Source organism: Anas platyrhynchos, chromosome 30 (genome assembly GCF_047663525.1).
Source record: "Anas platyrhynchos isolate ZD024472 breed Pekin duck chromosome 30, IASCAAS_PekinDuck_T2T, whole genome shotgun sequence".
Classification (NCBI taxonomy): Eukaryota; Metazoa; Chordata; class Aves; order Anseriformes; family Anatidae; genus Anas; species Anas platyrhynchos.
Window position 1 is genome coordinate 6,531,097 of NC_092616.1, and position 26,856 is coordinate 6,557,952.

Consider the following 26,856-nt stretch of genomic DNA (forward strand, 5'->3'; position numbering starts at 1 on the left):
ATGGGGAGGGGTTATGGGGGAAATATGGGGTGATAAAGGGGGATATGGGGGATGATGGGAGGGATAGGGGGCAATTGGGGGGGGGGTTATGGGGGGTTGGGGGGCAATATGGGGGGGTTGGGGGGTTGGGGGGGATATGGCGTGTCGTGGGGGCAATAGGGGGTGATGGGAAGGGGGGATATGGGGGATTGGGGGCAATGAGGGGGGTTGGGGGGTGATGGGGGGCAATAGGGGGCAATTGGGGGGGATATGGGGGAGTTGGGGGGGTTGGGGGGAATTTGGGGGGTCGGGGGCGATAGAGGGGATATGGGGGGACGAGGGCGCCCAAGTGGAAGCAGCCTCATCTCCTGCCGCAGTAAGGGGGGCAAAAATGGGGGGGGGGGCAATATTGGGGGGTTTGGGGGTGATGGGGGGATATGGGGGGTTTGGGGGTGATGGGGAGCGGTTGGGGGCAAATAGGGGGGTGATGGGGGGTAGGGGATATGGGGGGTATTGGGGGCAACTAGAGGGGGGTTGGGGGGTGATGGGGGGCAATAGGGGGCAATTGGGGATTTGGGGGGTTGGGGGGGTTGGGGGGCAATATGGGGGGTTGGGGGGTGATGGGGAGGGTTTGGGGGGTGATAGAGGGGGATATGGGGGGTTATGGGGGGGTTATGGAGGGTTGGGGGGCAATGGGGGGATATGGGGGGGTTGGGGGGCGATGGGGGGTAATGGGGGGTTATGGGGGGTTGGGGGGCAATAGGAGGGGTTGGGGGGTGATGGAGGCATGGGGACATGGGGGGATAGAGGGGTTGGGGGGCATGTAGGGGGTTGGGGGTGATGAGGGGAGTGAGGGGAACTGGGGGGTCATGGGGGCATTGGGGGTGATAGAGGGGACACGGGGGGTCGGGGGTGATGGGGAGGGGTTGGGGGCAATAGGGGGAGGGGTTGGGGGGTGATAGAGGGGACACGGGGTCACGGGGGGTTATGAGGGGTTGGGGGCAATGGGGGGATGGGGGGTTGGGGGTGATGGGGAGGGTTGGGGGCAGACAGGGGGATGGGGGGTACAGGGGACATTGGGGGGTCTGGGACTTTCTGGGTTGTTTGGGGTCATTGGTGGTTCCTGAGTCATTTTGGGTTTTTGGGGCATTCAGGGTGGTTTGGGTCATTTGGGGTCATTTTGGGTCATTGGGGTGTTATGGGGTGCTTTTGGGGGTTTTTGAGGTCAGTTTGGGGTCGTTTTTGGTTGATTTGGGACGTTTGGGGTCGTTTGGGGTCGTTTTGGGTCGTTTTGGGGTCGTTTTGGTCGATTTTGGTTCATTTGGGGTGTTTTGGGTCATTTCAGGGTGGTTTTGAGTGTTTTGGGTTGTTTTGGGTCATTTTGGGGTGGTTTTGAGTTGTTTTGGGTCATTTCAGGGTGGTTTTGAGTCGTCTTGGGTTGTTTTGGGGCATTGGGGTCGTTTTGGTTCATTTTGGATGTTTTGGGTCATTTCAGGGTGGTTTTGGGTCATTTTGGGGCGTTTTGGGTGGTTTTGGGCATTTGGGTGGTTTGGGGTCATTTGGGTCATTTTGGGGTGGTTTGGGGTCTTTTTGGGGTGGTTTGGGTCATTTTGGTCCTTTTGGAGGTGGTTTTGGGGTTGTTTTGTTTTTTTGGGGTGTTTGGGTCATTTTGGGGTGGTTTGGGGTCATTTTGGGCATTTTCGGGGCGTTTTGAGGTGGTCTTGGGGTTGTCTGGGGTCATTTTGGGGTGGTTTTGGTTCATTTTGGGGTGTCTTTGGTTCATTTTGGGGTTGTTTTGGGTGGTTTTGGGGTGGGTTCTGGTCACCGTGCCGCCCTCCACGCACCTGCCCGCCAGTGCCCGGCTTCGTGGGCTGCTTCGTGGACTCGGGGTCGCTGCCGGCGCTGAGCGGGGCCAGCGGCACCTCCACGCGCCTCACCGTGCCCTCTGCCTGCGCTTCTGCCGCGGGCGGGGCTACGAGGTACGGCCCCGCCCCCGGGACACGCCCCCATAAGCCCCGCCCCCAACGGGACACGCCCCAATAGCCCCGCCCCGACGGGACACGCCCAAAGGCCCCGCCCCCAAGGCACCCTCAGCATCGCCCCTGCATGCCTGCAGCCCTGCCCATAGATCCTGTGGGACCCCCAACCTGCCCCACAGCCCCGGGGACCCACAGCCCCACCCACAGCCCCCATGGCACCCCCAACCTGCCCCATACCTCCTTAGCCCCATACCCCCCCAGCCCCATAGCCCCCATAGGTCTTCCAGCCCCATAGCGCCTCCTGACTGCCCCACAGCCCCCCATATCCCCATATCCTCTTTCCAGCCCCACATCGCCCCACACCTCCCAGCCCCATAAACACCCCCCAACCCCACATCGCCCCCATAGAACCCCCCCCAGCCCCTATTGCCCCACATCTCCCCACACCTCCCACTCCCCCCAGCCCCACATCACCCCATAGACCCACCTGCACCACATCACCCCATATCACCCCATACACCACCCCCAGCCCCATATCACCCTCCAGCCCCACATCACCCCACAGCACACCCTACAGCCCCATAACCCCACAGCGCACCCCACATCACCCCATAGCACCCCCCAGCCCCACATCCCCCTTCCCCACCCCCCCCAGCCCCACATCACCCCATATCACCCCCCCAGCCCCACATCATCCCATAGCACCCCCCCCAGCCCCCATAGCACCCCGCCCAGCCCCATAGCACCCCCCCCCCGCCCCTGTGCGGCCCCCGGCGCCCCCCAGCGTCCCGCAGTTGGCAGGGCTGGAGGCCGGCTACGCCTGCTTCTGCGGCCACGCGGGCGACCTGCGGCGGGGGCAGCGCGCCGGCACCGCCGAGTGCGACCAGGTGTGCTTCGGCAAGGCCAGCCAGCTCTGCGGAGGGGACGGACGCCTCGCCGTCTACCACGGTGAGTACTGCGGGCACCGTGAGTACTATGGGGACTGTGAGTACTGTGAGTACTGCAAACACCGCGAGTACTGCGAGTGCTGTGGGTGCTGTGGACACTGTGAGTACTGCAAACACCGTGAGTACTGCGAGTAGTGAGGGTACTGCGGGTACTGCGAGTACTGCAAGTATTGTGAGTGCAGCGAGTGCTGTGAGTACTGTGAGTACTACGAGTACTACAAGTGCTACAGGCACTGCGAGTACTGTGAGTACTGCAAACACCACGAGTACTGTGAGTAGTGAGAGTACTGCGGGTACTGCGAGTACTGCAAACTCCACGAGTACTGCGGGTGCTGTGGGTACTGCAAGTATTGTGAGTGCTGTGAGTACTGCGAGTACTGAGGGCACTGTGAGTACTGTGAGTACTGTGAGTATTGCGAGTACTGCGAGTACTGTGAGTACTGCAGGCACTGTGAGTACTGTGAGTACTGCGGGTACTGCTAGTACTGCGAGTACTACGAGTACTGTGAGTACTGCAAGTGCTGTGGGCGCTGCGAGTACTATGGGCACTGTGAGTACTGTTCAAGTACTGTGAGTACTGCAGGCAACGCAGGTACTGCATGCACTGCGAGTACTACAGGCACTGCAACTACTACAAGTACTGTGAGTACTGCAGGCACTGCAGGCACTGGGAGTACTGAGGGCACTGCAAGTACTGCAAACACTGTGAGTACTGCGAGTACTGCAGGCACTGAGGGCACTGTGAGTACTGCAAACGCTGCAAGTGCTGCGGGTACTGCGAGTACTGCGAGTACTGTGAGTACTGCAAGTACTGTGAGTACTGCAGGCAACGCAGGCGCTGCAAACACTGCGAGTACTGCAGGCACTGCGAGTGATATGGGTGCTGTGAGCACTGCAAACACTGACCGCAGGCACTGTAAACACCACGGCAGCGCGGGTGTATACTGTAAACAACAGCACAGTAAATACCCGTGGGCGCTGCGAGCACTGCGGGCACTGCGAGTACTGCAAACACTGCGAGTATTGCACACTGCGCTGCCTGCTGGAGGTGCTGGGTTGACCTGGTAACCATAGATTGGTTACTGGGTTGACCTGGCAGCCGTATGTCTGGGTATTTGGTTGACCTGGCAGCCGTCTATCTGGTTAGTGGGTTGACCTGGCAACTGTATAGCGGTGTATTAGGTTGACCTGGCAGCCATAAATCTGGTTGCTTGGTTGACCTGGCAGCCATATATCTGGGTTGACTTGGCATAGATCTGTGTGTTGGGTTGACCTGGCAGCTGCATATCTGGTTCTGTGGTTGACCTGACAACCGTCGATCTGGTTAGTGAGTTGACCTGGCAGCTGCATATCTAATTCTAGGTCCACCTCAGCCGCATATCCTGGTCGCTCTGGTTGACCTAGGCGTAGACTGGAATGGGCAGGCTAGGTTGGGGTCGACCTGGCAGCCGTATAGCTGGTTGCTGGGTAGACCTGGCAGCCGTACATCATGGGGAGGCGGTTGCCATGGCGACGTTGTCCTGGTGATGTCCCCGTGCCGGTGGTGCGGTTGCCATGGTTACCACCCCTTGGTTGCCATGGAGACGCGTGGGGCGGGGGTGGTGTGGGGATGGGGATGGGGTTGCCGTGGGGACGTCACCCTGGTGATGCTGACGCGTGGTTGCCATGGCAACACAACCCCACAGTCACCATGGCAACACAACCCAATGGTTGCCATGGCAACCATTTAATGGTCCCTATAGCAACATGGCCTTGTGTTGCCTATGGCACTATGGTGTCACCACCCCATGGCGACACCCCATGGTTACCATGGCAACACAACCCCACGGTCGCCATGGCAACACCCTACAGTTGCCATAGCAACCATTTAATGCTCCCTATAGCAACAAGGCCTTGTGGTAGCGATGGCACCACGGTGTCACCCCATGGCAACACCCCATGGTCACCATGGCAACACAACCCCAAGGTCTCCATGGCAACACAACCCCATGGTCACCATGGCAACACCCTATGGTTGCCATGCCAACCCCCCCCTCTCTCCCCACAGCCTGGGTGGGCGCGTGCCGCGCCAACAGCTCGGCCCCCTCGGGGGTCGTCTGACTCCCCGGCTTCCCGCGAATGATGATGCCCCACACGTCGACTGCTGGCGCCTGGGGGGGGGCACGGGGACCCCGGCGGGGACGGGGGCGGCGCTGGAGGTGACGTTCCGCCTGTTCGACATCCGCGACCCCAACGACCGCCTGACCCTGCGCGACGCCCGCAGCCGCCGCCTCCTGGCCCAGTTCGACGGCCGCCGCCCCCCGCCCCCCGCCCGCGCCCTCCTGCTGCCCACCGAGGCGCTGGAGCTCACCTTCCGCTCCGACACCCTGCGGCACGCGCAGGGCTCCGGCACCACCTACCGGCGTGAGTGGGGGGACCGGGGGCACTGGGAGGGGCTGGGAGGGGGTACTGGGGGGCACTGGGAGGGACTGGGAGGCACTGGGAGGGACTGGGAGGCACTGGGAGGGGAGTGTGGGGAGAGAGTATGGGAAGGAATGGGAAGAGCTGGGACTGGGAGGCACTGGGAGGGGACTGGGGGGACTGGGAGGCACTGGGAGGGGGTACTGGGGGAACTGGGAGGGTCTGGGAGGCACTGTGAGGGAGTGTGGGGGTACTGGGGGGACTGGGAGGCACTGGGAGGCACTGGGAGGCGCTGGGAGGGGCTGGGAGGCACTGGGAGGGAGTGTGGGGGGGAACTGGGGAGACTGGGGGCACTGGGAGGTACTGGTTTATACTGGGCGCTGTTCCCCCCAAAGGTGTGGCCGCGCCCCCCAGCGCCCCCAGCCCCACGACCGAAGTCCGAGCCCCCCAGCGCCCCACAGCACCCGAGGTGAGCAATGGGGGGGCTCACGACCCACCCTCGCAATCCCATGGGCTGCCCACATCTAACCCCATAACTGACCCCATAACTGACTCTATCTATGGGGCTGCCCCACACCTGCCCCATAAGTGCTGTAGTTATGGGGCTGCCCCACATCTAACCCCATATCTATGGGGCTGCCCCACATCTAACCCCATAACTGACCCCATAACTGACTCTATCTATGGGGCTGCCCCACACCTGCCCCATAAGTGCTGTAGTTATGGGGCTGCCCCACATCTAACCCCATATCTATGGGGCTGCCCCACATCTAGCCCCATAACTGACCCCATATCTGACTCTATCTATGGGGCTGCCCCACATCTAACCCCACATCTATGGGGCTGCCCCACATCTAGCCCCATAACTGACCCCATATCTGACTCTATCTATGGGGCTGCTGCATATCTAACCCCACATCTATGGGGCTGCCCCACATCTAGTCCCATAACTGACCCGTATCTATGGGGCTGCCCCACACCTGACCCCATTACTGATTTTATCTATGGGGCTGCCCCACACCCAGCCCCATAAGTGATGTATCTTTGGGGCTGCTCCAAACCTGACCCCATATCTATGGGGCTGCCCCACAACTGACCCCACAAATCCCACCATAATCTGACTTGATTGATGGGGTCTGCCCCATCCCCAACCCCACACCTGACCCCGTATCTGTGGGGCTGCCCCACAAGTTGACCCCATAAGTGCTGTAGTTACGGGGCCGCCCCACACCTGACCCCTATCTGTGGGGCCGCCCCACAAGTGACCTCATAAGTGCTGTAGTTATGGGGCTGCCCCACATCTAACCCCATAACTGACCCCATAACTGACTCTATCTGTGGGGCTGCCCCATATCTAACCCCATATCTATGGGGCTGCCCCACACCTGACCCCATAACTGACCCCATATCTGACTCTATTTATGGGGCTGCCCCACACCTGACCCCTATCTATGGGGCTGCCCCACACCCTGCCCCACACCTGACCCTGTATCTATGGGGCCGCCCCACAAGTGACCCCATAAGTGCTGTATCTATGGGGCTGCCCCATGTCTAACCCCACACCCCACCCTATCCATGGGGCCGCCCCACACCTGACCCCTATCTGTGGGGCCGCCCCACAAGTGACCTCATAAGTGCTGTAGTTATGGGGCTGCCCCACATCTAACCCCATAACTGACTCCATAACTGACTCTATGGGGCTGCCCCATGTCCAACCCACACCTATGGGCCGCCCCACACCTGACCCCTATCCGTGGGGCTGCTCAGCCCGCGCCAGCTACGCGGCCGCCGGCGCCTTCGTGCTGGGGCTGCTGCTGCTGCTGGGTCGTCGCCTGCGGCTGATTCGGTCAAGTGGGGGCTTTGGGGGGTCGGGGGGCTTCTGGTGGGATTTTGGGGTGGTTGGGGGGCTTTGGGGGGTTTTTGGGGGATTTTGGAGGGGCTTGAGGGAGGTTTGGGGGGGTTTTAGGGGGGGCTTTGGGGGGCTTTTGGGGGGGTTTTGGGGGGTTTTGGGGAGGTTTGGGGGGGTTTTAGGGGGGCTTGGGGGGCTTTGGGGGGTTTTTGGGGGGGCTTGGGGGGGCTTGGGGGGGATTAGGGGGGTTTTGGGGGGTTTTAGGGGGGTTTAGGGGGTTTGGGGGGGTTTTGGGGTCCTGGCCCAATTTAGGGGGGGTGGGGGGGACACGGAATGGGTGCTGGCCCCAAAAAGGGGGTTGGGGGTCCTGGCCCCATAAGTGAGGTCCTTGGGGGTCCTTTGGGCTACTGGGGGTTTGGGCTCCCATAAATTTGGGGGCTTGAGTCCGAAAGGGGTCTGGGGGGTCTTGGGGTGTTTATGGGATTTTGGGGGGTCCTTGGGGTATTTGGGGGAACTTGCCCCCCAAGTGGAGTCTTTGGGGGTCCCTTGGGGTTATGGGGTTTTGGGGAGGTCCCTGAGTATTTGGGGGGGTCCTGGCCCCATAAGTGGATTTTGGGGGGTTCCTTTGGGGATTATGGGGGTTTGGGGGGCTACTGCCCCCCTAAAGTGGGGTCTTCGGGGGGTCCTTTTTGGCTCATGGTTTTGGGGGGTCCTGGGGTTCTGGGGGGTCCTGGGATCCTGGGGGGTCCCTGAGGTTTTGGGGGGGTCCTGGCTCCCCCCCACCCCTCCCCTCCCTCCCCCCCCCAGGCCCCGCCCCCGCCCCCCCCCGCACTCGCGCCCCCCCCCCTGGCGCCGCCGGGGGAGGGGCAGCCTGGGCGGCCTCGTTCCGGGCCCCGCCCCCGGCGCCCCCGAGGATGAGGAGGAGGCCGAAGGCAGCGGGGGGGGAGGGGGGCGGGGGGGGGAGCAGCCCCGGGGCACAGCCCCAGCCCTCCCTGCGCGCCCTCCTGCCCCACAGCTGAGCCTGCCCCATAGCGCCCCATGGCTGCCCCACAGCTGCCCCATAGCGCCCCATGGCTGCCCCACAGCTGCCCCATGGCCACCCTATAGCGCCCTATAGTGCCCCATGGCTGCCCCACAGTGACCCATAGCTGCCCCATGGCTGCCCCACAGCTGCCCCATAGAGCCCCATAGCACCCCATGGCTGCCCCACAGCGACCTATATTGCCCCATGGCTGCCCCATAATTGCCCCGCAGTGCCCCATAGAGCCCCACAGCGCTCCATGGCTGCCCCATAGCGACCTATATCTGCCCCATAGCTGCCCCATAGTGACCTATATCTGCCCCATAGTGACCTATATCTGCCCCACGGCCGCCCCATAGTGCCCCATAGCTGCCCCACAGTGACCTATATCTGCCCCATGGTTGCCCCATAGAGCCCCATAACTGCCCCATAGCAGCCCATGATTGCCTCACAGTGCCCCATAGCGACCTATATCTGCCCCACAGCGCCCCATAGCTGCCCCATGGTGCCCCATAGCCACCTCAGAGCTGCCCCACTGGCCCCATAGTCACCCCATGGCTGCCCCATAGCGCCCCACGGTGCCCCATAGCTGCCCCATAGCCACCACGTGGCTGCCCCGTAGCGCCCCATAGCACCCTACAGCTGCCCCACAGTGCCCCATAGCGACCCATAACTGCCCCATAGCTGCCCCATAGCGCCCCACCCCCCCCCACATTACCTGGGGCTGTCCCGAGGCGCCAGGGGGCGTGTCCCGCCTCATTTGCATACCACGCCCCCGATTGGCTGAATTAAACCAGCCTGTTGTCTGTAGTGGCGACGGAAAACGAGGAGGGGGGCAAACCCTCGCCATATACGGTGAGGTGGCGGCAGCCAGCGGGGGCGGGGCTTCCAGGGGGCGGGGCTCAAGGCCGGCCTGTGGGGCGGGGCTCAAAGGGGGCGGGGCTCAATGGGGGGCGGGGCTTAAAGGGGCGGGGTCACAAGGTCAAAGTGGCAGGGGCATCGGGGGCGGGGCCTCAAGGAGGCGGGGCCTAAGGGGGCGTGGCTATGGCGCCCCCTTTGTAGGGGCGGGGCTTAAAGGGGGCGGGGCTCAAGGAGGAGTATTTAAGGGTGGGGCTCAAAGGCGGGGATAGGATGTAATGCAGGGGGGCGTGGCTAAGGGGGCGGGCATTGAGGGGGCGTGGCTAAGACCTGCTGGGGGCGGGGCTCACAGGGGGCGGGGCTCAAGGAGGAGGATTGAAGGGTGAGGATAGAGGCGACGCTGAGGGGGCGCGGCTGAGGGGGCGTGGCCTAAGGGCGTGGTCAGACCTATGGGTGTGGCTTAAAGGGGGCGGGGCTTAAAGGGGGCGGGGCTCAAGGAGGGGATCAGGGAGGGAGAGCAGGTGACGCAGGGGGCGTGGCTCAGAGGGCGTGGCCTGGAGGGCGTGGGTGATGCATGGGGGCGTGGCTTAGGGGCGCAGGGTTTCGAGGGGCGGGGCTCAGGAGGGGATTTAAAGGGGCAGGGAGAGGAGGTGACGCAGGGGGGCGTGGCTTAAAGGGGGCGTGGCTGGAGGGGGCGTGTCTACTGCTTCTAGGGGGGCGTGGCTTAAAGGGGGCGGGGCTTCCAGGGGCCGGGGGCTTAGAGGGAGAGGATCCAAAAGGGCGAGGGATAGGATGTGGGCTGGAAGGGGGCGGGGGCCTAGGGGCGTGACCTGGAGGGGGCGCGGCGACGGTTCCAGGGGGCGTGGCTTCCAGGGGGCGGGGCTTCAGGGGAGGAGGATCTAAAGGGCCGAGAGCTAAGGGGTGGGGTCAAGGTCAAACCAGATGTGATGTGGAGGGGGCGTGGCCTCGGGAGGGGGGCGGGCGTGTCCGGCAGGGGGCGTGGCCTGTGGCCATGGCGCCCTGCCGCTGGGCTGGGCCCACGCCCCCCCCCACCTGCGCTTCAACCCCTTCGTGCGGGGCTGCTCTCTGCTCGGGGGGGCTGCCTGCGGAGCCTCTTCCCACCTGCATATGTGTACATTTGACAACCACTGTGAAGGGACTGGGAGGGACTGGGAGGGACTGGGAGGGACTGGGGGGGACTGGGAGGGGGAAAGGGGAACTGGGGGGACTGGGAGGGACTGGGAGGGACTGGGAGGGACTGGGGGGGACTGGGAGGGACTGGGAGGGACTGGGGGGTCATGGGGGGACTGGGAGGGGCTATGGGGGGACTGGGAGGGACTGGGAGGGGTTATGGAGGGGTCACAGGGACTGGGAGGGGACTGGAAGGGGTTACAGGGGGTCATGGAGGGGTTATAGGGGGGACTGGGGGGGACTGGGAGGGACTGGAAGGGGAAAGGGGAACTGGGAGGGACTGGGAGGGACTGGGGGAACTGGGAGGGACTGGCAGGGACTGGGGGGACGGGAGGGGAATGATAGGAGCTGTAGGGACCGGGAAGGAGGGGGACTGGGGTGCTAGGGGAACTGGGGGGGACTGGGAGGGGCTGGGAGGGGGGAAAAGGGAACCAGGGGGACTGGGGGGGACTGGGAGGGACTGGGAGGGGTTGATAAGGAGCTAGAGGGGACTGGGAGGGACTGGGAGGGACTGGAAGGGGGGAAAGGAGACTGGGAGGGACTGGGGGGACTGGGAGGGGTCATAAGGAAGTGAAGAGGGACCGGGGACTGGGGGGGACTGGGAGGGACTGGGAGGGACTGGGAGGGGGGTATAGGTACTGGGACACTCCCAGTGTGTCCCAGTACTTCCCAGTGCCTCCCAATGCTCCCAGTGCCTCCTAGTACCCCCAGTACCCATAACTGGGACTCCCCCAGTACTACCCAGTGCCTCCCAGTGCCTCACTACTTGTAACTGGGATGCTCTTAGTGCCCATAATGGGACCTCCCATCACCTCCCAGTGCCTCCCCAATGCCTCCCAGTACCTCCCAGTGCCCCTAACCGGGACAACTGCCAGTACCTCCCAGTGCCCCCCAGTGCCTCCCAGTGCCCCTGATACCCATAACTGGACTTCCCCTCAGTGCTCCCAGTACCTCCCAGTGCCCCCAGTAACCCTACTGGGTATGCCCCCAGCACCCATAATGGAACATCCTAGCGTGTCCCAGCGCCCTCCAGAGCCTTCCAGTGGCTCCCAGTGCCCCAGGTACCCTCACGGGACACCCCCCATCATGCCGAGTGCCCTCCCAGTGCCCCCATACCCTGAATCTGGGATGCCTTTGTGCCCATACGGGACATCCCAGTGTATCCCAGTGCCTTCCAGTGCTCTCCCAGCGCCTCCCAGTGCCCCACTTACCCTAACTGCAATGCCTTTAGTGCCCATAATGGAGACCCTGTCACCTTCCAGTGCCTCCCGATGTTCCCCAGTACCTCCCAGTGCCTCCCAGTACCCATTATGAAATGGATGCTCTTAGTGCCCATATGGGGTCCCCAGTGTCCCCAGTACCCCCAGTACCCATACCTGGGGTCCCCCAATACTCTCCCAGTGTCTCCAGTGCCCCACCACCCATAACTGGGGGGCCCTTAGTGCCCATAATGGGACCTCCCAGTGCCTCCCAGTGCCCCATGACCCACAGGGGCCTCCCATGCCCCATAATGGGACCTCCCAGTGCTCTCCAGTGCCCCCAGCCCTCACTGGTGCCCCCCCAGGCGTTCCACTGGTGGCGTTCGTGCTGCTGTTGGGCGCTGCCGGGCGCCGGGGGCGGTGTGGTGGCTGGGACTGGGGCTGCCCCAGTGCCCCCAGTGCCTCCCAGTGTCCTCCAGTACCCCTACTGGGATGCCCTGAGTACCTCTAATGGGACATCTCTAGTCCCTCCCAGTGCCTCCCAGTGCCTCCCAGTGCCCCTCATTATCCCTAACTGGGATGCCTTTAGTGCCTATAATGGACACCCAGTGTATCCAGTGCCTCCCAGCGCCTCCCAGTGCCCCATGACCCCTAACTGGGATGCCCTTAGTGCCCATAACTGGAGACCCCTGTCACCTCCCAGTGCCCCCCTCCCACGTTCCCAGTACCTCCCAGTGCCTCCCAGTACCCCTGACTACCCATAACTGGGTGCCCTGAGTGCTGATACCCGGCACCCCCATCGCCTCCCAGTGCCCCCAGTTCATACCTGGTGTCCCCCCAGGCGCCTCCACTGGTGGCGTTCGTGCTGCTGTGCCAGGGCACTGCTCGGGGCGCCGGGGGCGGCTGTGGTGGGGGCGGGGCACTGCGTGGCGCTGGTGGCGTCTCCCTGGGCAGCGTCTGTACCACCTCTTCATCAGCCACCGCCAGGGCCCCCTCGCCCTCACCCGTCGCTCCCTCCGCCATCCACGTCGCCGGCGCCGCGGTGGTTGACGGGCTGGGGGCGAGGGGTGGGGCCGGGGGGAGGGGGCGGGGCCGGGGGGAGGGGGCGGGGCCGGGGGAGGGGCCTGGGGGAAGGGGCAGGGTCTGGGGTGGTGGGTGGGGGTCTAATGGTGGTCGGGGTCCATGGGTTGGGCAGAGGTTGAGTAGGGGGTTGGGTGGGGCAGAGGTTGGGGGTGGGGCGGGGCGGGGCCGGGGAGAGGGGGCGGGGCCGATGGGAAAGGGGGAGGGTCTGGTGAGGGGAGGGGTCTAAGGGTGGTGGGGGCGGGGGTTTGGGGGCAGTGGGCGGGGTCCAAGCGTTTGGGCGGGGTCCATGGGTCGGGTCTGGGGTTGGTTGAGGGGTGATGGTTCTGGGCTGGGGGTGGGGTGGGCGGGCTGGGGGCGGTGGGAGGGGCCCACTGGGAAGGGGGAGGGGTCTGGGTGAGGGGAGGGCTGGGGGTGGTGGGTGGGGTTTGGGGGTGGTGGGCGGGGTCTGGGGCCGGTGGCGGGGTCGATTCGTTGGCGGGGTCGATGGGTCGGGTTGGGGTCGGTCCAGTAGGGGGTGATGGGTCCGGGTGGTGGTGGGGCGGGGCCTGGGGGAGAGGGGGGTTGGGCCCATGGAAAGGGGGAAGGGCCTGGTGGTGGGCGGGGGTTTGGGTGGTGGGCGGGTTTGGGGTAGTGGGCCGGGGTCGAATTGTTGGTTGGGTCCAGGGGGTTGGGTTGGGGTTGGTCCAGTAGGGGTGATCGGTTTGGGTGGGGGTGGGTGGGCGGGTCCTGGGTCAGACGGGAGGGGCCTGAGGGAAGGGGAGGGTCTGGTGAGGGGGAGGGGCTCAGGGGCGGGCGGGCGGGGCCGGGGGGTAGTGGGCGTGGTCAGTGTTGGGCAGGGTCCAGGGGTTGGTCGGGGTTGGTTGAGTAGGGGGTGATCAGTTTGGGGTGGGGGTGGTGGGCGGGCTCGGGGGCGAGGGAGAGGGGCCCATGGGAAAGGGGGAGGGGTCCAAGGGTGGTGGGGTGGGGGTTGGGGTGGTGGTGGTTGGGGGTAGTGGGCGTGGGTCAAGGTTTGGGCGGGGTCTATGGGGTTGGTTGGGGGTTGAGAGGGTTGGGGTGGGGCAGGGGTCATGGGGTGGGGTCTGGGGGTGAGGGAGGGGTTCTGGCCCCCCCCCAAGGTCCCACGCCCCGCCCCCACCCCTCCTCCTCTCCTCTCCCCCAACCCCCACCCCTCCCTGAAACCCTTCCCCCTCCCCCAACCCCCAACCCCCACCCCCGCCCCCACCCCCCCCACCCCCTCCCCCTCCCCCACCCCCTCCCCCAACCCCCACCCCCTCCCCCATTCTCCTCCCCCACCTCCTTTCTCTTCCCCCATCCCTCTCCCCCAACTCCCCCCAACCCCCCACCCCCTCCCCCCGACCCCCCTCCCCCCAACCCCCCTCCCCCAACCCCCTCCCCCCACCCCCTCCCCCCTTCCCCCCCCCAACCCCCTCCCTCCCCCCACCCCCCCCCCCCACCCTCTTCTCCTCCCACCCCCTTCCCTCCCCCAACCCCTCCCCCCAACCCCCCTCCCCCACCCCTCCTCCCTCCCCCATCCTCTTCCCCCAACCTCCCCAATCTCTACCCCCTCCCCAATCCCTCCCCCCCAATCCCCCCCCCCCAACCCCCTCCCCCCCCCAACCCCCACCCCCTCCCCCAACCCCCCCCCCCCAACCCCCCCCCACCCTGCCCGCCCCCACGCGGTGCCCATCATCACAGCTGCCGGCCGTGCCAGCCGTGGCCGCGGGGCGCGGCGTGGGTGCAACGGGGGCTGAGCTCCTGGCCCTGCGCAGCGCCGTCAGCGCCGCCTCCAGCGCCCGGCGCCGCCGCCTTCGCCGGCCCGGCCTGTTCGGTCCTGGCAGCGCACCGGGCGGCGGGACTGGGGAGGGGGCGCGCCGGGCGCCAGCCACGCCGCATGGACGCCCTGGCGCTGCTGGGCGCCGGACGCCGCCCGCGTGCCCGAGCGCTGGAGCCCGGGCGCTTCGACTACTGGGAGGAGAGCTGCCACCAGTTGATGACCACCTGGTGGGCACCTGGATTGCCACCTGGACTGGGGGTGGCGGAGGATCTGGAGTGCAAGGGGGTGGAACCCGTGTCCCAGCCAATGAGGGGGCGGGAATCCGGGCTGGCGGCCAACGAGGGGGCAGAACCCGGGCTGGCGGCCAATCAGGGGGCTGGGTAGAATGGGTAGCGATGGAGACAGTTGACCGGGTAGACCTGGTGGCTCGGGTTGGAGTGGTGCTCCAGTCCTGGGGTAGATTCGTTCACTATTTGGCTGGCACCTGTCAGCCGATGGCAAGCATTTTGACCAGGTAGATCTGTCGCCCATTGTGCAAGCGCGCTCCACCGGTAGATTTGTCGGCCGCATTGGAGGACTATTTGGCTGGGTAGACCTCTCAGCCGATGGCAACCACTTCTTCCACCGGGTACTTGTCGGTCTGATAGGAAGCGCTTCCACCGGGGTACTGCCACCCATCGAAGGGGCCATCCCGGCGGGTAAGACCTGCCAGCCTATGCGAAGCATGTTTCCACATGGCAGACCCATCGGCTGCATATGGTGAATGCCAGCACGCTTCATGGGGTAGACCTGGTGGTTGATTGGAAGCATGCCTTCATCAGATGGACTTGTCAGTCCATGGACTCTGGCTGGTACCTGTCAGCCATTATGCATGTTCTCATACATGGAAGACCTGCTGCTCGATGGCAAGCACGCTCCCACCTGCATACACCTAGCGGGCTGATTGCAAGACCATCGTCAGACCTGTCGGCCAGACTCTGCCAACTGTTGGCCAATCGGAGTTGTCAGCCAACTGCGTCGCCATAGGGCTGGCCAATCAGTACTGCTGTACCACCAGCCAATCGGCATCGTCAGCGGCCAGCCAGCCAATCAGCACCATTGATCCACCAGACAATCAATCGCCGACCCAACAGCCAATCAGTGTTCTCCAATTCTCAGCCAATCGCCATCTCTGATCATCTGCCAGCCAATCAGCATCGCCAGCCTCCTCGCCAGCTCTCCGCCAACCAATCAGCATCTACCACCGCCGCCAGCCAATCAGCGCTCCCCACCTCCTCCTGCACGTCGCCGTGCTGCTCGCCAGCCAATCAGGTCCCCGCTGCCCTCCCACCAGCCAACCACGTCTCCGTTTATCTCCCATGCGGCCAATCAGGACTCTCGCTGCTGCCCTCGCCGGCCAATCAGGCACCCTCCCCGCCGCCGTGCCGTCCATCAGCGCCCACCCCAGCCAGAAAGCCGCGCCGTGGGGCGGCCCGCTCCACTCCGGTCCCCCTCTAGGTGAGGGTGCGATCAAGCCGCCCCAGGGCCGTGGGGCTGCCCTCGGGGGACCTGTGGGGGGCGTGGGGCTTAGAATGCTGGGGAGGGATGTGGGGCACGGGGCGTGGGGCAGGAGGTGTGGGGCTGAGCTATGGGGCAGGGGGTGTGGGGCTCAGCTGTGGGCAGGGATTTGGGCAGGGATGTAGGGCAGGGGGTGTGGGGCTGAGCTATGGGGCAGGGGGCGTGGGGCTGAGCTGTGGGCAGGGATGTGGGGCAGGGGGCGTGGGGCAGGGGTAGGGGGCACGGGGTGTGGGATTGAGCTGTGGGCTGAGCTATGGGCAGGAATGTGGGGCAGGGGGTGTGGGGCTGAGCCATGGGCAGGGGATGTGGGGCAGGGATGTGGGGCTGAGCTATGGGCCAGGGATGTGGGGCAGGGATGTGGGGCTGAGCTATGGGGCAGGGATGTGGGGCAGGGGTGTGGGGCAGAGCTATGGGTGCGTGGGGGCGGTGACGCTCGGTGCCGTGGGTGCTGCAGGGGGATGCGGGGCGGGGAAGGCAGAGGGGCTGTGGGGAGAACAGGGTCAGGGGCGGGGCTCCCCCTGCCCAGAGCGCGCCCCAGAGCGCGCCCCCAGCCCCCACCCACCTCCCTGCGCGCTCCCGCCCCACCGCGCCTCCCTCCCTCCCTCCCTCCCTCCCCCCCGTCTTCATCAGGGGACGCGGGGGGCAGTGGAGCGTGGGCGGTGGCCCGGTGCCGCCAGGCACCGTGCCCCAGAGCGCGCCCCACAGCGTGCCCCACAGCGCGCCCCACACCCACCGCAGGGCGGCCCGGGGAGCCCCAGGGGAGACGGGGACGCGGTGAGCGCGGCGCGGGGGGCACGGGGCGGGTGGCGGCGCCGTGGGCGCGCTATGGGGCGCGTGATGGGGCGCGTGATGGGCCGACCTCCATCAGGTGCGCCCCACGGGCGCAGCGTCGGCCAGGCGGGTGAGGGGCCGCCAACGCCCGCGCGCCGCAGCCGGCGCCGTCTGCAGCAGGGCCTCGGCCGTGGGGCGGCGCCGGGGTCCGGCTCCAACATGGCCGCCAGCACCCGCAGCTCCGGGGCTAGCTGCGGTGGGGGGGACGGGTAAATGGGGGTCTGGGGAACCGGGGAGGGTTGGGGGGTGGGGAGCCAATGGGGGGCAAAAGGGGGAATCCCATGGGTGACCCAGGGACCCAGTGGGTGACATCGGGACCCAACCATGGCCCAAGGACCCAATGGGTGCTATCAGGACCTAACCAGACCCACGGGGACCCAACGGGTGTCAGGGGACCCAGTGGGTGACCCAGTGACCCAACCCGACCCATGGGGACCCACTGGATGTCACGGGGACCCAACCATGGCCAAGGGCACCCAATGGGTGTCATCGGGACCCAACCAGACCCATGGGGACCCAACGGGTGTCAAGGGACCCAGTGGGTGCACATGGGGACCCAGTGGGTGACCCAAAGGACCCAACCCCATCCATGGGGACCCAATGGGTGTCACAGGACCCAAACCATGGCAAGGTACCCAATGGGTGCCATCGGGACTTCAACCGCACCCATGGGGTACCCAATGGGTGACACGGGAACCCAACCCCACCCATGGGTACCCAACCACACCCCTGGGTACCCAATGGGTGACATGGGACCCAACCGCACCCACGGTACCCAATGGGTGTCACAGGGACCCAACCGTGGCCAAAGGACCCAACGGGTGACCCAATGCCATGCACATGGGTACCTAATGGATCACAGGACCCAACGGGTGACCCTGGGACCCAACCCCACCCCTGGGACCCAATGGGTGACACGGGACCCAACCAAGGCCAAGGCACCCAATGGGTGTCATCGCACCTCGACCGCACCCATGGGGACCCAATGGGTGACATTGGGTCCCACCAGACCCATGGGACCCAATCGTACCCACGGGGACCCAACGGGTGTCAACAGGGACCGAACCGTGGCCAAAGGGCACCCAATGGGTGCCATCAGGACCCAACCAGACCCACGGGGACCCAATGGGTGTCATGGGACCCAACGGGTGTCATCGGACCCAACCCACCCATGGGGACCCAACGATGGCCAAAGGGACCCAACCATGGACAACGTGGGACCCAACAGGTGACATGGGACCCAATGGTCTGCCCAAGGACCCAACCACACCCTGGGACCCAATGGGTGACACGGGACCCAACCATGGACAAGGGACCAATGGGCCATCGGGACCTGAAACCCTGGTGAAGGGCACCCAACCATGGACCCAACGGGCGACCCAATAACCCAACGGGTGGCACAGGACCCAACCACACCCCCGGGGACCCAACGGTGACCCAAGGACCGAACCATGGACAAAGGGACTCAACGGGTCATCGGACCCGAACCAAGGCCAAGGGGCACCCAACCACGGATGCAATGGGTGTCACGGGACCCAATGGGTGACCCTGGACCCAATCAGCCCACGGGACCCAACGGGTGACACGGGACCCAACCCCACCCATGGGTACCTAACCAAGGCCAAGAGCACCCCAATGGGTGTCATCGGACCCAAGACCTCACCCCTGGGGACCCAATGGGTGACCCAAAGGATCCAACCACGACTAAGCACCCAATGGGTGACATGGGACCCAACCCACCCCATGGGACCCAACGCTGCCAAGGACCCAAGGGGTACCATCGGTACTGGACCATACTCGGTGACCCAACGGGTGTCATGGGACCCAAACCAGAATCCCAGAGTTGCCCCCAGCACCCAACCCATCCTAAGGGTCCCACCCCATCCCACCGAGCTGCCCCCACCCCCCCACCCCCCACCCCCCCACCCCCCTCCCACCTCGCGCCATGTGTGGCACCCCCCCTTCCGCAGGCCCCTGCCACCTCCTCCCCGCGCCGGCAGCCCCGTCTTCTTCCTGACCTCCAGAGGCGCCACCCAGGCTGAAACGTCGGCGGGGGCCGCACCCTCAGCACCTCGGGAGCCAGGTACTGGGGTCCCCTCCCCCCCAGCTTGCTCGGCGGCGCAGGGCCCCCAAAAAGCCCCAGCCGTGCACCCGCGGGGGTCAGGAGGGCGTTGTGCTTGGTTGATGTCGCCGTGGGCCATGCGGCGCCCGTGGAGGTGGCTCAGGGCCTGCAGCAGGGTCCCAAATACCCAAAATCGCCAGGCGGGGGGCGGGGGGCCCTCAGCAGCTCCCCAGGCTGCCCCGGGCAGAGCCCGCTCTGCAGGCAGCACCCCCCGCTCTCCCAGGTCGCCACCAGCTGAGCACACGGGGGTGTCGCCCGCCGCCCTTGCCTCCCCGCTTTGTCAGCGCCCGGCGCCGGTTCGCGGGGCCCGCGGAAGGGGCGCGAGGTTATCTTCCACCGCGCAGGCGCCCCGCAACACCGCCTGCGCACCTGGGGGCACGGGTCAGGCAGGACCCACGGCGGGACCCATGGATCTGCCCCATAGCAGAACCCATAGTGAGACACTTGTCTGCCCCATAGCGGCACCCACAGCCAGACCTATAGTGGACCCATAGTGGGACCCATAACCCAGCCCCATAGTAGGACCCATAGTGGGACCCATAGTGGGACCCAATGCCGGCCCATAGTTGGACCCATAGTGAGACCCATAGTGGGACCCATGGTGGGACCCATGGGTACCCATAACCCAGCCCCATGGCAGGACCTATAGTGGGACCCATGGCTCTGCCCCACAACGAGACCCATAGCCCAGCCCCACAGCATGACCCACAGCATGACCCATATACCGCCCACAGTCGGGTCCCACAACCCTGCCCCATAGCGGAACCCATGGTGGACCCATAGCCCAGCCCGCCAGCAGGTCCACTGTGTCTGAGAGTGGAATCATACCCAGCCACAGAGGGACCCATGGCTCATGGAAGGTACCCATTCTGCCCACAGCCCAGCCCACAGTCTGACCCTATGGCTCTGCCCACAGTTGTGCCCATGGGCATGCCCACAGCTCAGCCCACAGCGCAACCCCAGCCTTAGCCCCACAGCTCAACCCCATGGATCGATCCCCACAGCTCAGCCCCACGGCTCAGCCCCACGGCTCAGCCCACAGCCTCACCCACACCCCAGCCCCCCACCCTGCCCCATCCCCCACTCCCGGGCACCTCAGGACTGCTCTCCCAGCGTGCTCAGCAGCTAAGCATGGTCTTAAATAGGTCTGGGCGCGGGGTCAGACGGGGCCGTGGGCAGCCCCCCCTGCCCCATGCGGAGCTGGGGCCACCACGTGCGAGAACCCCGGCCCCACTCACGGCGGCGCCTGGCGGCCCAGCAGCGGCTCTGCTGCGGGGCCGAGCGGGGCGGCCGGGGGCGTGGGGACGGGGCGGGGGCGGACACGCGCCGGGGCGGGCGGCGCTGTGGGTGCGGGGGCAGGCTCAGACCCCATGCGCCCCACAGCCCACCCCCACCATGGCCTGCCTCGAGCCCCACAGCCTCCCCCACACCACCCCACAACCCCCACACGCCCACAATCCCGGGCCCCCACCCCACAAACCCGTCTGAGCCCACACCCGCCTCCCCCCAGCCACAACCCAGCCCTATTGCCCCCATAGCCCCCAGAGCCCCACCCAGTCCCATGACCACACCCCTGCCCCATAGCCCCTACCCCCAGCCCTACAGCCCTGCCCCAGAGCCCCACTGCCCCCCAAGCTCCAGGACCATCTCATAGCCCCCCCAGCCCCATAGCCCCGCCCCATAGCCCCCCCCAGCTCTATAGCACCGCCCCATAGCCCCCCCAGCCCTATAGCCCTGCCCCATAGCCCCCCCAGCCCCTATAACCCTGTCCCATAGCCCCTCCAGCCCCGCCCCATAGCGCCCCTCTGCCCCATAACCCTGCCCCATAGACCCCCTCATAGCCCCTGTAGCCCCATAACCCTGCCCCATAGCCCCTCCAGCCCCGCCCCACAGCCCGCCTCACCTCTGGTCCCGGGTCCTCGCGCGCGCCGTTCCCCGCCAACGGCTCGGGCCGTATCTGCGGCCACGCCCCCTGGCCGCTGGGCTCGCGCCCGCTCGGCCCCGCCCCTCTGGCCGCCGCAGCCAATGGGAAGCGGCGCCGGCGCTAAGCCCCGCCCCCAAAAGGGTTTTTTCCGCCAAATTTGCATTTGCCCCAAAAAGCTCCGTCAAACCCAAAAGGCACCAGCAGACTCAACGAACGAATCGCCCGAAAATGGTCGCCAAAAACATCCAAAAAACGCCCAAAATACCCCAAAGTGCCCGAAATATCCCAAAACACACCACAAAGTGCCGAAATACCCCAAAAATACCCCAAAATACACCCCAAATACCCAGAACACCCCAAAGTACCCAAAGTATCCCCAAGTGCCCCAAATGCCCTAAATACCCCAAATGTCCCCAAGTATCCACAAAACACCCCCAAAATGACCCCAATAACCCCAAAATAGACCCCAAATAGGTCCCCAAAATGCTCCACAAAAGCACCCCCAAAAATGCCCCAAAACACACCCAAAAAACACCCAAAATATCCACCAGAATGCCCCAAAAACACCCACAAAAACACCCAAAAGAGTCCCCCAGACAACCCAAAATACCCTAACCCCCCAAACCCCCACACAACCGTCACCCTAAACTCCGAAAACGACCCAACACCCAAAAGCACCCAAATCCTTCTTTTTTTTTTTGAGTTTCTTTATTGTGCCACTTGTTCCAGGCCTCTGGCCCAAACTGGAGCTTTTATCTGAAAACCAGGGCCCTGGGTGGAGCTCTCCTGAGCCTTCTGGGGGCCCCTACCGCTATTTTGGGGCCCCTCAGGGTGGTTCTGGGGGCTCCCCGTGAGCTTTTTGGGGCCCCCACCATGGGGGTTCAGGGGCCCCCCTGTAGGTTCTGGGGGCTCCCCCTTGGGATCTGGGGGTCCCGGGAGGCTTTGAGGGGTCATCATCGACGGGCCCAGGAGGATCTTCGGGGGGTTCTGATAGGGTTCGGGGGACCTGGGAGGTCTAGTGAAGATGCTGGAGGGATCTTGGGGGTCCCATCTACGGTCTTAGGATCCAGTGAGCACACTCAGGTTCTCATAGGATTTTGGGGGTCCCATCACTGGTCTCAGGATCTACCAAGGCATCTCTCTAAGGTTCCTATAGGATTTTTTTGGGGTTCTGGTGATGATTCTAGGAATCTTAGTGAAGATATTTTAGGTTCGTATAGGGTTTGGGGTCCTATGACTCATTCAGTACCCAAAACGTTCAAGTCCCTGTAGGATTTTGGGTCCCATTGACAATTCTAGGACCTTCGCCATACTGTCTAAGGTCCTATAGGTTTTGGGGTCCATACCCTATTTAGGCCCTAAAAATGGCTCCAAGCTCTATATAGGATTTCTGTACCCTTGTATTATTTTAGGATTTAATGAGCTGTTCTAGACCCATAGGATTTTGGGGTCCTATAACTATTAGGTGCCCCCCAAATGTTCATTCCTGCTGGGCATTTTTGGTCCCATTATTATTTTAGGACTGAATGATGTTGTTGACAGTTGGACATAGAATTTTGGGTTCCAGACCATTCAGGTACTTACATTCAGTCTCCTGTAGGATTTTGGGGACTCAGTGATGTTGTTCCATTACCCATGGATTTTTGGGGTCCCATTGATTATTTATTAATTGATGATATTTTTGATCGGTTCCTATAGGATTTTGAGGTCCCATACTATTTCAGCCCCAACCCATAGGATTTTGGTCCCATTCGATGATTTTAAGGAAATTCCATTCAAGTCAATTTGATAGGATTCGGTGAAATCCAGTATTCAGCTCCCATCCATTCCATTCCTTTACATTCGGTGCTCGCCACCCCCAATCTCTCCCCATGTCACTTCCCCGCTCCATTCGGGGTCTCCAACACCTCCCTGCCTCCCCCAGTCCCCCCCCACCCAGTTCCTCCAGTCCTCACACCCCTTTCTCTTTCTCTTACACCCCGCCACCCCGATGATGATGGTGACGATGATGATGATGATGAAGCCCCCGAGGCCGAGGGCGGCGGCGGCGGCGGTGACGAAGGCGGCGCCGTGTGCCCGGGGGCGACGCCGAGGGCGTAGGCGCTGACGCGGGTGTACACCCCGGCGGTTGGGCACGCCCACCCCTCCCCCAGCTCACGATGCCGGCCACACCAGCGACCCCGGCACGGCAAACCAGGGGGCCCCGGCTTACCTGGCGGGGGGAGGAGGAGGAGGGGGAGGAGGAGGAGGAGGAGGAGGGGGAGGAGGAGGAGGAAGGTCAGGGGAAGGGGAGCGGAGGAACCATTGGGGCCCTAGTCAGGCCCCGTTGGGTCCTCATTGTGTTACCCTTGCCCCCATTGGGTGTCCATGTCCCCATCGGGTTCCCAAGACCCCATTGGGTCCATAACCCCATTGTGTCCCAAAAGTCCCCCATTGGGTCCCCAAGTCCCCCATGGGGTCCCAAAATCCCCCATTGGGTCCCCCAAGTCCCCCATGGGTTCCTAAGACCCCCAGGGGGTCCCTAAGGTCCCCATTGGGTCCCCAAGTCCCCGTTGGGTCCCCCATTGCCCCATTGGGTCCTCATTGGGTCCCCACTGGGTCCTAAGTCCCCATGGGGTCCCTTGTGTCCCCCATTGGGTCCCCAAGACCCCATCGGGTCCCCAAACCCCAGTGGGTCCCCAAGACCCCCATTGGGTTCCGTTTGGGGCCTCCATTGGGTGCCCGTGTCCTGATTGGGGCTCCTGTAAGTCCCCGCTGGGGTCCTGGATTGGCCTTCTTTGGGGCCCCCATTGCTGATTGGGGTGCCGATTGCCTATTAGGTCCCCATTGGGTTTTTTGGGTCTGTGTCCTCATTGTGTCCCCAATCCCACTGGGTCCTGTTGGGTTTTTTGGGTCCTGAGTCCCCATGGGTCCCCAATCCCCATTGGGTCCCATTGTCCCCCATTAGTGCCTGTGTCCCCATTTGGTCCCCATTGGGTCCATTTGGTCCCTATAACCCCACTGGGTCCCAAGTCCCCATTGGGTCCCTAGTGCCCCCATTGGGTGCCCGTTGGGTCCCATTGCCCATTTGGGTGCCCATGTCCCCCATTGGGTCCCGTGTCCCTTGTTAGGTGCCCTTGTGTCCCCGTTGGCTCCTCAGTCCCCGTTGGGTCCTGAGCCCCCATTGGTGCCCGTGTCCCCCATTGTGTCCTCATTGCCCCCATTGGGTCCCCAAGTTCTCGTTGGGTCCCCATAACCCCATTGGGTCCCGTTGGGTCCCCACACCCCCCATTGAGTCCCCAAGTTTCCCATGGGGTCCCGTGTCCCCGATTGGTCCCCCTTGTTCCATTGTGCCCCCATACCCCATTTGGCCCCCCACACCTCCCATTGGGTCCCAGTGTCCCCCACTGGCCCCCGAGTACCCCCATCACCCCCCATGTCCCCCATTGACCCCCACATCCCCCAATTGGTCCCAGTGTCCCCCATTCACCCCCCATTGCCCCCCATTGACCCCCACTCCCACTACCCCCCATTGACCCCCACATCCCCCATTCGGTCCCAGTGTCCCCCATTGCCCCCCCACACCCCCATTGCCCCCCCCCATTGCCCCCCACAGCCCCCAGTCACCCCCCACCTTGCAGGTGTCCTCTCAGCCCTCGGGGAACCCGGCACACAGCATGTTCGTCTGCATGTTGGCGGGGAGCCCCTCCCCCATGTCGATGCCGTAGAGGCGCCGGCAGGTCCCTGAGCGCCATCAGCGGCAGCCTCAGCTGTCCTTAGCCGCCGCGGCGACGGGAGGTCCTCTGGGGGCAGCAGGGGGCAGCGTCACCCCAAGACCCCCCGGGACCCCCAGGACCCCCCCAGGTCCCCCCGGGACCCCCCAGCTCCTGCGTTTCTCCCCCCGGCCCCTCCCGCCATCACTCCTTCCCCTCACCCATGGTTGAGTCCCCATTGGTCCCCTTTGCCCGTGGTCCCATCCATTGGTCCCTCTTGGTCATGGTCATGTCCCCATTGGTCCCCTTTGGCCTTGGTTATGTTCCTATTGGTCCGTTGGTCATGGTCTGATCCTATTGGTCCCATTGACCATGGTTGAGTCCATTGGTTCCTATTGGCCGTAGTTGAGCCCATTGGTTCTCCTTGGCCTTGGTCCCATCCCATTGGTTCGCCTGGCTGTGGGTCGCATCCCATCGGCTCCCTTGCCCACAGACTGGTTCCCATTGGCTCCCTCACTACCCCCATTCATGACCATGCCCCCTCCCATTCATAACCACGCCCCCAGGCGATGACCACACCCCGCCCCCACCCATTCATAACCACACCCCGCCCCTAACCATGCCCCCTTCCATCCAAGACCACACCCCCCAGGCCCATAACCACGCCCCCCAGCCCCTCCCCACACCCCCCCCACGCCCCCCCAGCCCCCCCCCAGCCCCCCCCCCCCCAAGCCCCCCCCAGCCCCCCCCAGCCCCCCTCCACACCCCTCAGCCCCCCCTCAGTCCCCCCCAGCCCCCCCTGATGCCCCCTCCTAGCCCCCCCTCACCTCCCTCCTGGATGTCCCCCAGCCCCCCTCTACCCCCCCAGCCCCCCCCACACCCCCCAGCCCCCCCCATGCCCCCCAGCCCCCCCAGCCCCCCACTCCTCTTCCTGGATGTCCCCCACCCCGTGGCCACGCAGCGGGCGCCGGGGGAAGCGCAGGCGGGGCCGGGCAGGCAGACGGGGAGCACGGCGGGGGTCAGCCGCCCACGGGCCAGGGCCAGCTGCGCCAGGCCATGTCCCTGCTGTGGCCTCGCGCACCCAGGGGTGGGGGAGGACCCTCCCCACTCGGCATTGGCGCTCCCCCCGGCCCCGGGGGCCCCAGCTCCCCACCCAGGAGACCCGAGAGGCGTGGGGTCGGCGGCTCTGGGGGGAGGGGAGGGGTCAGGGGAGGGGTCACTGGGCTGCTGGTTGCTGGGTGTGGCCGCTGCCCCACCCCCAGCCCCCTCATGGCCCACATTCCTCCGTGCCCCTCCCCTCTGTCCCTCATGACCCCGCGCCCCCCCATGACCCACATCCCCTGCTATCCTCTATGACCCCCCTGCTACCCCATGTCCCCATCACTACCCCCTGTGACCCCCCCACTCCCCCATGTCCCCCTGTGCCCCCATGACCCCCCAATCGCCCCCCACAACCCCCCCCATGCCCCCCGTACCCCCCCATGACCCCCCCATGACCCCCATATCCCCCCCACGCCCCCAAACCCCTCATGACCCCCCATGTCTGATGACCCCCCCCCATGACCCCTCAGTACCCCCCCTATGCCCCCCAGACGACCTCATATCCCCCCCACTGCCCCCTCATGACCCCCCCTATGACCCCATATCCTCTTCATGATCCCCCCCATGTCCCCATATCCTCTCCATGACCCCCAAGACCCCCCCCACGCCCCCATGTCCCCCCATGACCCCATATCCCCCCCATCCCCATACCCCCCCATGTCCCCCACGACCCCCATGTCTCCATGCCCCCATATCCCCGCCCCCATGGCCCCCCATGACCCCTCCCATGTCCCCATATCCCCTCCCCATGACCCCAGTACCCCCCACACCCCCCTCATGTCCCCTCATCACCCTACATCCCCCCATGACCTCCCATCACCTCATATCTCCTCATGTCCCCCCATTCACCCCCCCCCACCACCCATATCCCCCCACCACCCGCCCCCACCACCCATACCCCCCCCCCACCACCCCTAATCCCCCCCATGAGCCCCCCCCATGCCCCCCATATCCACCCCATGTCCCCCCATGACCCCCCCCCATGACCCCCAGCACCCCCCCTCATGCCCCCCTCATGACCCACGCCCCCCCCAGCCCCCCCGCCACCCACCTCTGGGAAGCAGTGTGCTGTGGTTAGCACCCACTGGGCCATGAGGAGGTGTCAGACGTGGGTCCCGTGGCGAGGAGGGTACCCTGCCACATGGCCATCCCCCGGCCCCCTGACCCCGGCCCCCCATGTTCCCCTGCAGTAGCCCCTCCCCCACGGGGTCGCCTGCACGTGGGGGGCACAGGGGGGTTATGGGGAGTAGGGGGTTGGGGCCAATTGGGGGGTTTTGGGGGTTACAGGGGGTATTGGGGTAATAGTGGGAGTATGGGGGGTATAGTGGGGGATATGGGGGGAATTGGGG

At 64.8% G+C, this 26,856-nt stretch overlaps 1 protein-coding gene across 1 annotated transcript; it reads left to right on the forward strand.

The window, feature by feature from the left end:
* Positions 1-1,827: 1,827 nt before the first annotated feature.
* LOC139999872 (kremen protein 2-like) lies at positions 1,828-22,814 on the forward strand (the record flags this gene model as incomplete). The annotated part of the gene is given in 6 exon segments (XM_072029500.1): positions 1,828-1,918; positions 1,921-1,958; positions 2,753-2,906; positions 4,953-5,020; positions 5,023-5,308; positions 22,654-22,814. Coding segments are annotated over 6 exon segments (798 nt in total), but the record flags the coding sequence as incomplete, so codon positions are not given.
* Positions 22,815-26,856: the final 4,042 nt, after the last annotated feature.